Source organism: Scardinius erythrophthalmus (assembly GCF_964197995.2).
Source record: "Scardinius erythrophthalmus genome assembly, chromosome: 17".
NCBI classification, from domain to species: Eukaryota; Metazoa; Chordata; class Actinopteri; order Cypriniformes; family Leuciscidae; genus Scardinius; species Scardinius erythrophthalmus.
This window is the reverse complement of record NC_138237.1, coordinates 39,887,895-39,904,749: the sequence shown is the minus strand read 5'-3', so window position 1 is coordinate 39,904,749 and position 16,855 is coordinate 39,887,895. Positions and strand designations below refer to the sequence as shown.

Sequence of the window (16,855 nt, the reverse complement as noted above, 5' to 3'; positions counted from 1 at the left end):
GTTATGTTCCAAAAACATTTAAATTGGCAGTTATAAAACCTCTCATTAAGAAACCACAATTAGACCCAAATAACCTAGCAAATTATAGACCCATTTCAAATCTTCCTTTTATGTCCAAAATATTAGAAAAAGTTGTGTCTGCCCAACTGGGCTCTTTCTTGCAAGAAAATGACACCTATGAAAAGTTTCAGTCTGGGTTCAGGCCGCATCATAGCACTGAAACTGCGCTCGTTAAAATCACAAATGATTTACTCTTAGCTTCTGACCAAGGCTGTATCTCAATACTAGTTTTACTTGATCTTAGTGCTGCGTTCGATACTATAGATCACACAATACTCTTAGATCGGCTACAAAACTATACCGGTGTTCAAGGACAAGCATTAAGCTGGTTCAGATCATACCTATCTGACCGCTACCATTTTGTCTATTTAAACGGAGAAAAATCTATCATAACTCCAGTAAACTATGGAGTGCCGCAGGGATCTGTGTTAGGCCCTCTATTATTCTCAATATATATGCTGCCACTTGGAAATATTATAAGGAAACATGGAATTAGTTTCCATTGTTATGCTGATGACACTCAACTATATATTTCATCACGGCCGGATGAAAACGCTAAATTATCCAAATTGACAGAGTGTGTTAAAGATATAAAAGATTGGATGACGCACAATTTTCTTTTATTAAATCCAGATAAGACAGAGGTAATACTTATCGGTTCAAAAAACCGCCCACAAAACCTCTTACAATACAACTTTAACATAGTAGGGTGTCCTGTTACTTTATCCTCTACAGTAAAAGACCTGGGTGTTACATTAGATTGTAACTTGTCTTTTGAAAATCATATTTCATATGTTACAAAAACAGCCTTTTTTCACCTTAGAAATATTGCTAAATTACGTAACATGCTATCTGTTTCTGATGCAAAAAAGCTAGTTCATGCATTCATGACCTCGAGACTAGATTACTGTAATGCTTTATTAGCTGGTTGTCCTGCATCCTCAATAAACAAGCTACAGTTAGTCCAAAATGCCGCCGCTAGAGTTCTTACTAGATCAAGAAAATATGATCATATAACACCAATTTTATCATCACTACATTGGTTACCTATAAAGTTCCGTATTAATTACAAGGTATTGCTACTGACTTATAAAGCCCTAAACGGCTTAGCTCCAGTTTATTTAACGGATCTTCTATCGCCCTATAATCCATCGCGCTCTTTAAGATCACTAAATTCGAGGCTTCTGGTCATACCTAGGATATCCAGATCCACCAAAGGAGGGAGAGCATTTTCACATTTAGCCCCAAAACTCTGGAATAGCCTTCCTGATACTGTTCGTTGCTCAGATTCGCTCTCCCAGTTTAAAACTAGATTAAAGACGCATCTCTTCAGCCAGGCATTCATATAATATTTTAATCTTACAGTTAAATCCGGTCTCTACTTCATAAACGCCAGAGGAGAACTGGCCCCCGACTGAGCCTGGGTTCTCCCAAGGTTTTTTTTTCTCCATTAGGTCACCTAATGGAGTTTTTCGGTTCCTTGCCACTGTTGCCTTTGGCTTGCTCAGTTGGGGATACTTAAATTGATTAATCGATTCACCAGTGCTATTGATCTGCATTACCAAACGTGGATGTTTTACACCAGAAACAAACACTGATGTACTATTTTATTTAATACTGTGAAGCTGCTTTGATACAATCTGTATTGTGAAAAGCGCTATATAAATAAAGTTGACTTGACTTGACTTGAGTTTGAACGTTCTTGTTTCCATTTGTTTAATTTAAAGATCTGAGGTGAATTATCCACTGTTGCTTTTTTAACCACAAAGCTGGAGCACTAAATGATATTCAGAGTCACATGACACGCTTTTAACATTAAATAAAGCACATAAACAGCACCTGAGATCATCATCGCCACACTTTGTGTTTGTTGTTCCAGCGCGACGTCGCAGAAAAATAGAAACCGTTTCTAAAATAGAGTCGTCGCGTGTCGCGGCTGGTTAGGACAAACACTGATTAACATGGAAAACAACCTTTTATCGCGTGTCGCATCACGTGTAGTTAGTGTAGTTAGGTGTGAGAGAGTGACTTTATACATACACATCTAGCAAATATTCACAAAATTGTTTGGGTGTTGATTTCAATTTTCAACAGTGTTTCTCAGAAAACGCTCACTGCGACTTTAACCGTATACTTAATGTGTCTATATACAAACACAGGGCTAACAGTCCTCTTTTGCCAAACTTACACCTAACCGTATGGTAAAACTAGTTTGTCGACTAGTGTGTAAATATATTTGGAAGTGAGCAACCGGAACACTATTTGACATGGCCATGTGAACCCATGACTGCAACCGTTTGCTATTACTACACCAATGAGAGAGCGTCGCCGTATAATCTTAGTGTGTTTCTCAGTAAACGTAACTGTGGTGTTTATATGGAAGAATCCCACCCAAACTAATATCCATGATCTCTTCTGAAGATAAAAACTACCCATTATCCATCACGCCTATGTTTTATTAGCAACTCAAGCTGTGATGTTTGTCGTTTTGCTGTCTTTCGTTAGGTTTCTCTCACCCCTGGACTGAACGATGTCAGAAGGAAATGCTGATAGTAATCAGAAGCAGTCGTTGCAAATATGAAGCAACGAAGCAAATATGATCAGTGCTCACAATAGCGGAGGATAAAAACCCATGACAGACTCTCTAAAAGAGGATATACTGAGAGATTACAGCAGTCAGAGGAGAGGAAGAAGAGCATGTAATGCTGTGAGGGGGTTTGAACTAGTAATGTAATGAGAAGGTAATACAGGGAAAGGGAAAATATACCAGATTGGCCTGTTAAATATTCAAGGTAACACTTTATTTTGCAGTGTCGTTGTTACATATGTTACATGTAGTTACCATAGTAATAACTATAAATTAAGCATAATTACATGCAACTAACCCTAAACCAAACCAAACCCTAATCCTACCCTAACCCTATAGTAAGTACATTACTCAATATTACTCAGTACTTAAATGTATAATTACACTTTAACAATGACACCTTAAAATAAAGTGTAACCATTTCAATATTACACTTCTGTCTAACTATATAACTACGGCTGCCCCTTAATAGTGGACTAACCGGTAGTCAGCATTACTTGTGTTAGGATAAATGTTTGCATCTCCTTTTCTATCTATCTAATCATTTCTTGTACACCCGGTTTAGTCCCGTGCTCGTAAGACACGTGCTAGTGATGAGCAGCAATGTTGCATATGGTATAATTATGAATGGAGTTCTTTGTCTATCTATGGATCCTTTCAGTTCAGCTGACAGTCTCCTTTCTTTTCTATATGGACTTACAGACTCTTTTCTTTATAGACTCGCTATATAAACGATGGCACGAGCACAATAAAGCTGACTTTGAGTGAACTGCACTTCTGTGTGTGTGAGTGTGTGTGTGTGTGTGTGTGTGTGTGTGTGTGTGTGTGTGTGTGTGTGTGTGTGTGTGTGTGTGTGTATGAGTACCTGTTTTTCTATCCCGGTGGGGACTTCAACCTGAATGCACACATGACAGACTCATGGAGACTCGTGTCACAGTGGGGACCTAAATAGAGGTCCCCATGGGTAAACAAGCTTATAAATCATACAGAATGAGTTTTTTTGGAAATGTAAAAATGCAGAAAGTTTTCTGTGATGGGTAGGTTTAGGGGTAGGGTTAGTGTGTGTGTGTGTGTGTGTGTGTGTGTGTGTGTGTGTGTGTGTGTGTGTGTGTGTGTGTGTGTGTGTGTGTGATGGGTAGGTTTAGGGGTAGGGTTAGTATGTGTGTGTGTGTGATGGGTAGGTTTAGGAGTAGGGTTAGTATATGTGTGTGTGTGTGTGTGTGTGTGTGTGTGATGGGTAGGTTTAGGGGTAGGGTTAGTGTAAGGAGACAGAATATACAGTTTGTACAGTATAAAAAACATTAAGTCTATGGAGAGTCCCCACAAAGATAGTAAAGGAGAGTCCCCACAAAGATAGTAAACTTGTGTGTGTGTGTGTGTGTGTGTGTGTGTGTGTGTGTGTGTGTGTGTGTCTGTGTGTCTGTGTGTGTGTGTGTGTGTGTGTGTGTGTGTGTGTGTGTGTGTGTGTGTGTGTGTGTGTGTGTGTGTGTGTGTGTGTGTGTGTTTTTCTTGGTGCCCAGATCTGGTGTTCTGCTCTTCTCTCCACTGATCATTGACTTCATTCTGAGATCTTTTATCTAACAGTTGGTTGGTCTCAGAAAAAAAAGAACTCCACAGGAAGTGATGAAATTACACAGTCTGTGACGGACAGATCGGTAAAGTCCAAACATACGTTAACCTAGATAAATGTGTGCTATCATTAGGTGCATAACTGCATTATTGCAGGCGCCGGTGCATCACTCCGTCATTTCTGTTCAGATAAGATCATGCAAACTGTTAAGGCTCTACTTTTATTTCTGTAAACTCACAAGAACAATAAAACGTTGTGCTTTTGTAACATAAGGAAAACAATCAGGATGCGCTCTCTGCCGTCTCAGTTTCAGTGAACTTGAGCTTGTCAGGAAAATGAACCGAAACTCAGTGTATACTTTCCTCACAGACATGAGAAATATATCCATAGAAAGCTTGAAATGTCTACTACTGAATGAACAAATTCAAATGGAAAATACATTTTCTCCGATTATGTAATCCGTATGAAACGTGTGGCGTAGACGAAAGTACCAACCTAGTGATTACTAAGCGAACGTGCAAAGATTAAGTCAAACGCCATTTACAAAATAAATGCATAAATGTCGAAAACATTACCAATAAATGATTAAAACGTTCAAACTGTCTTCTGTTTTTATACCACACACTCATTATCATTATGTATGCCGGTGCGCTGTGGCTTTATGTGTGTTTGAATAGGCTATGTGTTTTATATAGGCAAATAAAGGCTAATTATTTTGATTTATGGATTATTAATATAATATGAATATATTAATATAACACGTGATTAGTCGACTAGAAACTACTAATCGACTAGAAAAATCTTAAGTCGGGGGCAGCCCTAAATATTACATGATCCTGAACAGAAACTATTTATCTAGGCTATTTATTGTACAAGGAAAGTTTAACTCTACAATACAAGTTTAATTTCTACTAAAATATTTTAGAGCTGAGCTGAGTCTTACTAAAAATGCAGAAATTTCCAAGACTTTGCTATTGCTATTCCCTGACCTTATTTTCCATGACTGTACATGGTGAGGTGAAGAATTCAGTAAGTAATATATCTCAGAGAAAACACTGGCCTGTTATCTTACCAGGGCTCTACACAGCGAACTTACACTGAAATTCAGCACACTATTAATGTCCTATAATGTAATATTATATAATGTGCTTGAGAATTAGATTAGACTAGATTAGATTAGAAAACATTATTAATCCCTGTAAGTGGAAACTCATTTGCCACCATTACACATTACAAACACCACAAATAGACAATTAAACATTATAAACAACAACAATCAGTACATACAAAAATTACACAACTTAATTAATAAACCCAGCCTAACTGCAGTAGGAATAAAATACCGTCTACATCGCTCTGTAGAACACTGGGGCATTACTAACCTTCCACTAAATGAGCTTAAGTCCACTAAAGATACAGTGTATCGTGTGTAGGGCAGGAGTTTGTGTATCAGATTCATATGTGTGTATCAGACTCACTTTGGGTATCTGATGTCGGGCAGGAGTGTGTGTATCAGACTCACTTCGGGTGTCTGATGTTGGGCAGGAGTGTGTGTATTAGACTCATGAGTGTATCAGACTCATATGTGTGCATCAGACTCACTTCGGGTGTCTGATGTCGGACAGGAGTGTGTGTATCAGACTCATGTGTGTATCAGACTCATATGTGTGTATCAGACTCATATGTGTGCATCAGACTCATATGTGTGTATCAGACTCACTTCGGGTGTCTGATGTCGGACAGGAGTGTGTGTATCAGACTCATGTGTGTATCAGACTCACTTCGGGTGTCTGATGTCGGGCAGGAGTGTGTGTATCAGACTCATATGTGTGTATCAGACTCACTTCGGGTGTCTGATGTCGGGCAGGAGTGTGTGTATCAGACTCATGTGTGTATCAGACTCACTTCGGGTGTCTGATGTCGGGCAGGAGTGTGTGTATCAGACTCATATGTGTGTATCAGACTCACTTCAGGTGTCTGATGTCGGGCAGGAGTGTGCGTATCAGACTCACTTCGGGTGTCTGATGTCGGGCAGGAATGTGTGTATCAGACTCATATGTGTGTATCAGACTCACTTCAGGTGTCCGATGTCGGGCAGGAGTGTGTGTATCAGACTCATGTGTGTATCAGACTCATATGTGTGTATCAGACTCACTTCGGGTGTCTGATGTCGGGCAGGAGTGTGTGTATCAGACTTATATGTGTGTATCAGACTCACTTCGGGTGTCTGATGTCGGGAAGGAGTGTGTGTATCATACTCGTGTGTATCAGCCTCACTTCAGGTGTCTGATGTCGGGCAGGAGTGTGTGTATCAGCCTCACTTCGGGTGTCTGATGTCAGACAGGAGTGTGTATCAGACTTGTATGTGTGTATCAGACTCATGTGTGTATCAGACTCATATGTGTATATCAGCCTCACTTCGGGTGTCTGATGTCGGGCAGGAGTGTGTATCAGACTCACTTCGGGTGTATGATGTCGGGCAGGAGTGTGTGTATCAGACTCATGTGTGTATCAGACTCACTTCGGGTGTCTGATGTCGGGCAGGAGTGTGTGTATCAGACTCATATGTGTGTATCAGACTCACTTCAGGTGTCTGATGTCGGGCAGGAGTGTGCGTATCAGACTCACTTCGGGTGTCTGATGTTGGGCAAGAATGTGTGTATCAGACTCATATGTGTGTATCAGACTCCCTTTGGGTGTCTGATGTCGGGCAGGAGTGTGTGTATCAGACTCATGTGTGTGTATCAGACTCACTTCGGGTGTCTGATGTCGGACAGGAGTGTGTGTATCAGACTCATGTGTGTGTATCAGACTCACTTCGGGTGTCTGATGTCGGGCAGGAGTGTGTGTATCAGACTCATGTGTGTGTATCAGACTCACTTCGGGTGTCTGATGTCGGGCAGGAGTGTGTGTATCAGACTCTGTGTGTATCAGACTCACTTCGGGTGTCTGATGTCGGGCAGGAGTGTGTGTATCAGACTCATATGTGTGTATCATTATCACTTCGGGTGTCTGATGTCGGGCAGGAGTGTGTGTATCAGACTTATATGTGTGTATCAGACTCATGTGTGTATCAGACTTATATGTGTGTATCAGACTCACTTCGGATGTCTGATGTCGGACAGGATTGTGTGTATCAGACTCATATGTGTGTATCAGACTCACTTCGGGTGTCTGATGTCGGGCAGGAGTGTGTGTATCAGACTCATATGTGTGTATCAGACTCACTTCGGGTGTCTGATGTCGGGCAGGAGTGTGTGTATCAGACTCATGTGTGTATCAGACTCACTTCGGGTGTCTGATGTCGGGCAGGAATGTGTGTATCAGACTCATATGTGTGTATCAGACTCACTTCAGGTGTCTGATGTCGGGCAGGAGTGTGCGTATCAGACTCACTTCGGGTGTCTGATGTCGGGCAGGAATGTGTGTATCAGACTCATATGTGTGTATCAGACTCACTTCAGGTGTCCGATGTCGGGCAGGAGTGTGTGTATCAGACTCATGTGTGTATCAGACTCATATGTGTGTATCAGACTCACTTCGGGTGTCTGATGTCGGGCAGGAGTGTGTGTATCAGACTTATATGTGTGTATCAGACTCACTTCGGGTGTCTGATGTCGGGAAGGAGTGTGTGTATCATACTCGTGTGTATCAGCCTCACTTCAGGTGTCTGATGTCGGGCAGGAGTGTGTGTATCAGCCTCACTTCGGGTGTCTGATGTCAGACAGGAGTGTGTATCAGACTTGTATGTGTGTATCAGACTCATGTGTGTATCAGACTCATATGTGTATATCAGCCTCACTTCGGGTGTCTGATGTCGGGCAGGAGTGTGTGTATCAGACTCACTTCGGGTGTATGATGTCGGGCAGGAGTGTGTGTATCAGACTCATGTGTGTATCAGACTCACTTCGGGTGTCTGATGTCGGGCAGGAGTGTGTGTATCAGACTCATATGTGTGTATCAGACTCACTTCAGGTGTCTGATGTCGGGCAGGAGTGCGTATCAGACTCACTTCGGGTGTCTGATGTTGGGCAAGAATGTGTGTATCAGACTCATATGTGTGTATCAGACTCCCTTTGGGTGTCTGATGTCGGGCAGGAGTGTGTGTATCAGACTCATGTGTGTGTATCAGACTCACTTCGGGTGTCTGATGTCGGACAGGAGTGTGTGTATCAGACTCATGTGTGTGTATCAGACTCACTTCGGGTGTCTGATGTCGGGCAGGAGTGTGTGTATCAGACTCATGTGTGTGTATCAGACTCACTTCGGGTGTCTGATGTCGGGCAGGAGTGTGTGTATCAGACTCTGTGTGTATCAGACTCACTTCGGGTGTCTGATGTCGGGCAGGAGTGTGTGTATCAGACTCATATGTGTGTATCATTATCACTTCGGGTGTCTGATGTCGGGCAGGAGTGTGTGTATCAGACTTATATGTGTGTATCAGACTCATGTGTGTATCAGACTTATATGTGTGTATCAGACTCACTTCGGATGTCTGATGTCGGACAGGATTGTGTGTATCAGACTCATATGTGTGTATCAGACTCAATTCGGGTGTCTGATGTCGGGCAGGAGTGTGTGTATCAGACTCATATGTGTGTATCAGACTCACTTCGGGTGTCTGATGTCGGGCAGGAGTTTGTGTATCAGACTCATATGTGTGTATCAGACTCACTTCGGGTGTCTGATGTCGGGCAGGAGTGTGTGTATCAGACTCACTTCGGGTGTCTGATGTCGGGCAGGAGTGTGTATCAGACTCATATGTGTGTATCAGACTCACTTCGGGTGTCTGATGTCGGGCAGGAGTGTGTGTATCCGACTCGTGTGTGTATCAGACTCACTTCGGGTGTCTGATGTCGGGCAGGAGTGTGTGTATCAGACTCATATGTGTGTATCAGACTCACTTCGGGTGTCTGATGTTGGGCAGGAGTGTGTGTATCAGACTCATGTGTGTATCAGACTCACTTCGGGTGTCTGATGTTGGGCAGGAGTGTGTGTATCAGACTCATATTTGTGTATCAGCCTCACTTCGGGTGTCTGATGTTGGGCAGGAGTGTGTGTATCAGACTCACGTGTGTATCAGACTCATATGTGTGTATCAGACTCACTTGTCTGATACACACGTGACTGTGTCTGATGTCGGACAGGAGTGTGTGTATCAGACTCATATGTGTGTATCAGACTCACTTCGGGTGTCTGATGTCGGACAGGAGTGTGTGTATCAGACTCATGTGTGTATCAGACTCATATGTGTGTATCAGACTCATATGTGTATATCAGCCTCACTTCGGGTGTCTGATGTCGGGCAGGAGTGTGTGTATCAGACTCACTTCGGGTGTATGATGTCGGGCAGGAGTGTGTGTATCAGACTCATGTGTGTATCAGACTCACTTCGGGTGTCTGATGTCGGGCAGGAGTGTGTGTATCAGACTCACTTCGGGTGTCTGATGTCAGACAGGAGTGTGTATCAGACTTGTATGTGTGTATCAGACTCATGTGTGTATCAGACTCATATGTGTATATCAGCCTCACTTCGGGTGTCTGATGTCGGGCAGGAGTGTGTGTATCAGACTCACTTCGGGTGTATGATGTCGGGCAGGAGTGTGTGTATCAGACTCATGTGTGTATCAGACTCACTTCGGGTGTCTGATGTCGGGCAGGAGTGTGTGTATCAGACTCATATGTGTGTATCAGACTCACTTCAGGTGTCTGATGTCGGGCAGGAGTGTGCGTATCAGACTCACTTCGGGTGTCTGATGTTGGGCAAGAATGTGTGTATCAGACTCATATGTGTGTATCAGACTCCCTTTGGGTGTCTGATGTCGGGCAGGAGTGTGTGTATCAGACTCATGTGTGTGTATCAGACTCACTTCGGGTGTCTGATGTCGGACAGGAGTGTGTGTATCAGACTCATGTGTGTGTATCAGACTCACTTCGGGTGTCTGATGTCGGGCAGGAGTGTGTGTATCAGACTCATGTGTGTGTATCAGACTCACTTCGGGTGTCTGATGTCGGGCAGGAGTGTGTGTATCAGACTCTGTGTGTATCAGACTCACTTCGGGTGTCTGATGTCGGGCAGGAGTGTGTGTATCAGACTCATATGTGTGTATCATTATCACTTCGGGTGTCTGATGTCGGGCAGGAGTGTGTGTATCAGACTTATATGTGTGTATCAGACTCATGTGTGTATCAGACTTATATGTGTGTATCAGACTCACTTCGGATGTCTGATGTCGGACAGGATTGTGTGTATCAGACTCATATGTGTGTATCAGACTCACTTCGGGTGTCTGATGTCGGGCAGGAGTGTGTGTATCAGACTCATATGTGTGTATCAGACTCACTTCGGGTGTCTGATGTCGGGCAGGAGTTTGTGTATCAGACTCATATGTGTGTATCAGACTCACTTCGGGTGTCTGATGTCGGGCAGGAGTGTGTGTATCAGACTCACTTCGGGTGTCTGATGTCGGGCAGGAGTGTGTATCAGACTCATATGTGTGTATCAGACTCACTTCGGGTGTCTGATGTCGGGCAGGAGTGTGTGTATCCGACTCGTGTGTGTATCAGACTCACTTCGGGTGTCTGATGTCGGGCAGGAGTGTGTGTATCAGACTCATATGTGTGTATCAGACTCACTTCGGGTTTCTGATGTTGGGCAGGAGTGTGTGTATCAGACTCATGTGTGTATCAGACTCACTTCGGGTGTCTGATGTTGGGCAGGAGTGTGTGTATCAGACTCATATTTGTGTATCAGCCTCACTTCGGGTGTCTGATGTTGGGCAGGAGTGTGTGTATCAGACTCACGTGTGTATCAGACTCATATGTGTGTATCAGACTCACTTGTCTGATACACACGTGACTGTGTCTGATGTCGGACAGGAGTGTGTGTATCAGACTCATATGTGTGTATCAGACTCACTTCGGGTGTCTGATGTCGGACAGGAGTGTGTGTATCAGACTCATGTGTGTATCAGACTCATATGTGTGTATCAGACTCATATGTGTGTATCAGACTCACTTCGGGTGTCTGATGTCGGGCAGGAGTGTGTGTATCAGACTCATGTGTGTATCAGACTCACTTCGGGTGTCTGATGTCGGGCAGGAGTGTGTGTATCAGACTCATATGTGTGTATCAGACTCACTTCGGGTGTCTGATGTCGGGCAGGAGTGTGTCTATCAGACTCACGTGTGTATCAGACTCATGTGTGTATCAGAATCACTTTGGGTGTCTGATGTCGGACAGGAGTGTGTGTATCAGACTCATATGTGTGTATCAGACTCACTTCAGGTGTCTGATGTTGGGCAGGAGTGTGTGTATCAGACTCAAATGTGTGTATCAGACTCATATGTGTGTATCAGACTCATATGTGTGTATCAGACTCATATGTGTGTATCAGACTCATATGTGTGTATCAGACTCATATGTGTGTATCAGACTCAGTTCGGGTGTCTGATGTCAGGCAGGAGTGTGTGTATCAGACTCAGTTCGGGTGTCTGATGTCGGGCAGGAGTGTGTGTATCATACTCATGTGTGTATCAGCCTCACTTCGGGTGTCTGATGTCGGACAGGAGTGTGTGTATCAGCCTCACTTCGGGTGTCTGATGTCGGGCAGGAGTGTGTGTATCAGCCTCACTTTGGGTGTCTGATGTCGGGCAGGAGTGTGTGTATCAGACTCATGTGTGTATCAGACTCAAATGTGTATCAGACTCATATGTGTGTATCAGACTCATATGTGTGTATCAGACTCATATGTGTGTATCAGACTCATATGTGTGTATCAGACTCATATGTGTGTATCAGACTCAGTTCGGGTGTCTGATGTCAGGCAGGAGTGTGTGTATCAGACTCAGTTCGGGTGTCTGATGTCGGGCAGGAGTGTGTGTATCATACTCGTGTGTATCAGCCTCACTTCGGGTGTCTGATGTCGGACAGGAGTGTGTGTATCAGCCTCACTTCGGGTGTCTGATGTCGGGCAGGAGTGTGTGTATCAGCCTCACTTTGGGTGTCTGATGTCGGGCAGGAGTGTGTGTATCAGACTTGTGTGTATCAGACTCACTTCGGTTGTCTGATGTCGGGCAGGAGTGTGTGTATCAGACCCATATGTGTGTATCAGACTCACTTCGGGTGTCTGATGTCGGACAGGAGTGTGTGTATCAGACTCATATGTGTGTATCAGACTCACTTCGGGTGTCTGATGTCAGGCAGGAGTGTGTGTATCAGACTCGTGTGTGTATCAGACTCACTTCGGGTGTCTGATGTCGGGCAGGAGTGTGTGTATCAGACTCATGTGTGTATCAGACTCACTTCGGGTGTCTGATGTCAGGCAGGAGTGTGTGTATCAGACTCATATGTGTGAATCAGACTCACTTCGGGTGTCTGATGTCGGGCAGGAGTGTGTGTATCAGACTCATATTTGTGTATCAGCCTCACTTCGGGTGTCTGATGTTGGGCAGGAGTGTGTGTATCAGACTCATATGTGTGTATCAGACTCACTTCGGGTGTCTGATGTCGGACAGGAGTGTGTGTATCAGACTCATATGTGTGTATCAGACTCACTTCAGGTGTCTGATGTCGGGCAGGAGTGTGTGTATCAGACTCATGTGTGTATCAGACTCACTTTGGGTGTCTGATGTCGGGCAGGAGTGTGTGTATCAGACTCATGTGTGTATCAGACTCATATGTGTGTATCAGACTCATATGTGTGTATCAGACTCATATGTGTGTATCAGACTCGTGTGTATCAGACTCACTTCGGGTGTCTGATGTCAGGCAGGAGTGTGTGTATCAGACTCACTTCGGGTGTCTGATGTCAGGCAGGAGTGTGTGTATCATACTCATATGTGTGTATCAGACTCACTTCAGGTGTCTGATGTCGGGCAGGAGTGTGTGTATCAGACTCACTTCGGGTGTCTGATGTCGGGCAGGAGTGTGTGTATCAGACTCATATTTGTGTATCAGCCTCACTTCGGGTGTCTGATGTCAGACAGGAGTGTGTGTATCAGACTCATATGTGTGTATCAGACTCACTTCGGCTGTCTGATGTCGGGCAGGAGTGTGTGTATCAGACTCATATGTGTGTATCAGACTCACTTCAGGTGTCTGATGTCGGGCAGGAGTGTGTGTATCAGACTCTTGTGTGTATCAGACTCACTTTGGGTTTCTGATGTCGGGCAGGAGTGTGTGTATCAGACTCATGTGTGTATCAGACTCATATGTGTGTATCAGACTCATATGTGTGTATCAGACTCATATGTGTGTATCAGACTCATATGTGTGTATCAGACTCACTTCGGGTGTCTGATGTCAGGCAGGAGTGTGTGTATCAGACTCACTTCGGGTGTCTGATGTCAGGCAGGAGTGTGTGTATCATACTCATATGTGTGTATCAGACTCACTTCAGGTGTCTGATGTCGGGCAGGAGTGTGTGTATCAGACTCACTTCGGGTGTCTGATGTCGGGCAGGAGTGTGTGTATCAGACTCATATTTGTGTATCAGCCTCACTTCGGGTGTCTGATGTCAGACAGGAGTGTGTGTATCAGACTCATATGTGTGTATCAGACTCACTTCGGCTGTCTGATGTCGGGCAGGAGTGTGTGTATCAGACTCACTTCGGGTGTCTGATGTCGGACAGGAGTGTGTGTATCACACTCATATGTGTGTATCAGCCTGACTTCGGGTGTCTGATGTCGGGCAGGAGTGTGTGTATCAGACTCATATGTGTGTATCAGACTCACTTCGGGTGTCTGATGTCGGGCAGGAGTGTGTGTATCAGACTCGTGTGTATCAGACTCACTTCGTGTGTCTGATGTCAGACAGGAGTGTGTGTATCAGACTCGTGTGTATCAGACACACTTCGGGTGTCTGATGTCGGACAGGAGTGTGTGTATCAGACTCATATGTGTGTATCAGACTCACTTCGGGTGTCTGATGTCGGGCAGGAGTGTGTGTATCAGACTCATATGTGTGTATAAGACTCACTTCGGGTGTCTGATGTCGGGCAGGAGTGTGTGTATCAGACTCATACGTGTGTATCAGCCTCACTTCGGGTGTCTGATGTCGGACAGGAGTGTGTGTATCAGACTCACTTCAGGTGTCTGATGTCGGGCAGGAGTGTGTGTATCAGACTCATGTGTGTATCAGACTCATATGTGTGTATCAGACTCATATGTGTGTATCAGACTCATATGTGTGTATCAGACTCATATGTGTGTATCAGACTCATATGTGTGTATCAGACTCATATGTGTGTATCAGACTCATATGTGTGTATCAGACTCATATGTGTGTATCAGACTCACTTCGGGTGTCTGATGTCAGGCAGGAGTGTGTGTATCAGACTCACTTCGGGTGTCTGATGTCAGGCAGGAGTGTGTGTATCAGACTCATATGTGTGTATCAGACCCACTTCGGGTGTCTGATGTCAGGCAGGAGTGTGTGTATCAGACTCACTTCGGTGTCTGATGTCAGGCAGGAGTGTGTGTATCATACTCATGTGTGTATCAGCCTCACTTCGGGTGTCTGATGTCGGACAGGAGTGTGTGTATCAGACTCACTTCGGGTGTCTGATGTTGGGCAGGAGTGTGTGTATCAGACTCACTTCGGGTGTCTGATGTTGGGCAGGAGTGTGTGTATCAGACTCATATGTGTGTATCAGACTCACTTCGGGTGTCTGATGTCGGGCAGGAGTGTGTGTATCAGCCTCTGTGTGTATCAGACTCACTTCGGGTGTCTGATGTCGGACAGGAGTGTGTGTATCAGACTCACTTCGGGTGTCTGATGTCGGACAGGAGTGTGTGTATCAGACTCACTTCGGGTGTCTGATGTTGGGCAGGAGTGTGTGTATCAGCCTCACTTCGGGTGTCTGATGTCGGACAGGAGTGTGTGTATCAGACTCACTTCGGGTGTCTGATGTCGGACAGGAGTGTGTGTATCAGCCTCACTTCGGGTGTCTGATGTTGGGCAGGAGTGTGTGTATCAGACTCATATGTGTGTATCAGACTCACTTCGGGTGTCTGATGTCGGGCAGGAGTGTGTGTATCAGCCTCTGTGTGTATCAGACTCACTTCGGGTGTCTGATGTCAGGCAGGAGTGTGTGTATCAGACTCACTTCGGGTGTCTGATGTCGGGCAGGAGTGTGTGTATCAGACTCATATTTGTGTATCAGCCTCACTTCGGGTGTCTGATGTCGGGCAGGAGTGTGTGTATCAGACTCATATTTGTGTATCAGCCTCACTTCGGCTGTCTGATGTCGGGCAGGAGTGTGTGTATCAGACTCATGTGTGTATCAGACTCACTTCGGGTGTCTGATGTCAGGCAGGAGTGTGTGTATCAGACTCACTTCGGGTGTCTGATGTCGGACAGGAGTGTGTGTAACAGACTCAGATGTGTGTATCAGACTCACTTCGGGTGTCTGATGTCAGGCAGGGATCTGTTGAGGGCGATCCGGTTACTGACAAAGATGTTGAAGCCGTTCTCTCTGTAGGCCTGATCCACACGGTCCGAGTCGCTGAGGGGGTACGGCCGGCCCTGCTCGCCCACACCTGACACACACACACACACACACACAGTTATGAGGAATAACTTCTGACAGAACTTAACATTTCATAGGGCCCTATTACTGCAAACAAATAAATAAATTGTGTATTTATGAATTCAATTAATTAGACATGTTTTTGATTAAACCATGAAAATGAAATCCAGAAAAAGGAAAAAAGGAAAATTTTGTAAAAAATATATAATAGAATTTGAGAAAAAATAAAACCTATTTCAAACCTATTTTTTTTGTTAAACTTTTTATGAATTACTGTTAAATTGTATAAGTTGTTTATTTATTACATTTATTAGACATGCTTTTTGATTAATACAATTTAATTTAACCATTAAAATGGAGTCCAAAACAAAAACAGAATAATTAAATTAAAACGGAAAAAAAAGGATTTGTAGAAATTAGTAAAATTCAACTTTTCATCATGCATTTTTCTATTGAGCACATGCATCTTTCAGTAATAACAAATCTAATATATTCACTGTAAGAGATTTCCATCATGTGACGTACCTGAGCGCGCCGCCTCACTCTTAATAACGGCGTAGTCGTGCCAGTCCCGTTTCCGAATGCCGTCGTTCTGCACTCTGTGTCTCTTCGGCCTCTGAAAACACACACATGAAGCTTGTTTGAGTAGTGCATTCTCTGACAAGCAGAACACAAACCTGCAAAAACAGAGAGAGCACCCGATGAAGAGGAGGAGGAAGAGCAAAGCTTGTTTCTAGAGTTGGAGGAAAAAAAATACCAGAACCGAATGAATTTCAAGATGTTCCATTATAATCAGTCCCTCCAGAAAAACGCAGAGTTTTTTTGTGATTGTTGCGGGCAAAAATCCTTGATTATGCGGCACGTTTTCTTAAAAAATGCAATGGAATATGCGGGATATTTATGCAATTTTATGCGATGAAATTGCGGGAACTTGCAAAAAATTGCGGGAATTTGCAAAAACTGCGGTTTGATGAAAGAGAAAAAAAGTGATTCCCCCAACAAATATATAAAAAAAATACCTATATTTTGTGAATTGGTGAATATTCAGGTAAATATTGTTTCGTGGCCACGAATTAATAATACCTCAGCAGGTTATACTAATTTGT

General features: G+C 44.0%; 1 protein-coding gene across 1 annotated transcript in view; it reads right to left on the bottom strand.

Moving 5' to 3' along the window:
* The window catches only part of galnt10 (UDP-N-acetyl-alpha-D-galactosamine:polypeptide N-acetylgalactosaminyltransferase 10 (GalNAc-T10)), a 66,477-nt gene that overhangs the window by 41,364 nt on the left and 8,258 nt on the right, over positions 1–16,855 (bottom strand). Inside the window, exons 2-3 of the mRNA XM_081391733.1 lie at positions 16,275–16,365; positions 15,621–15,759 (exon numbers count right to left, since the gene is read on the bottom strand). Of these exons, the coding sequence (XP_081247859.1) occupies positions 15,621–15,759; positions 16,275–16,365 (230 nt within the window). The remainder of the gene's footprint in view (positions 1–15,620; positions 15,760–16,274; positions 16,366–16,855) is intronic.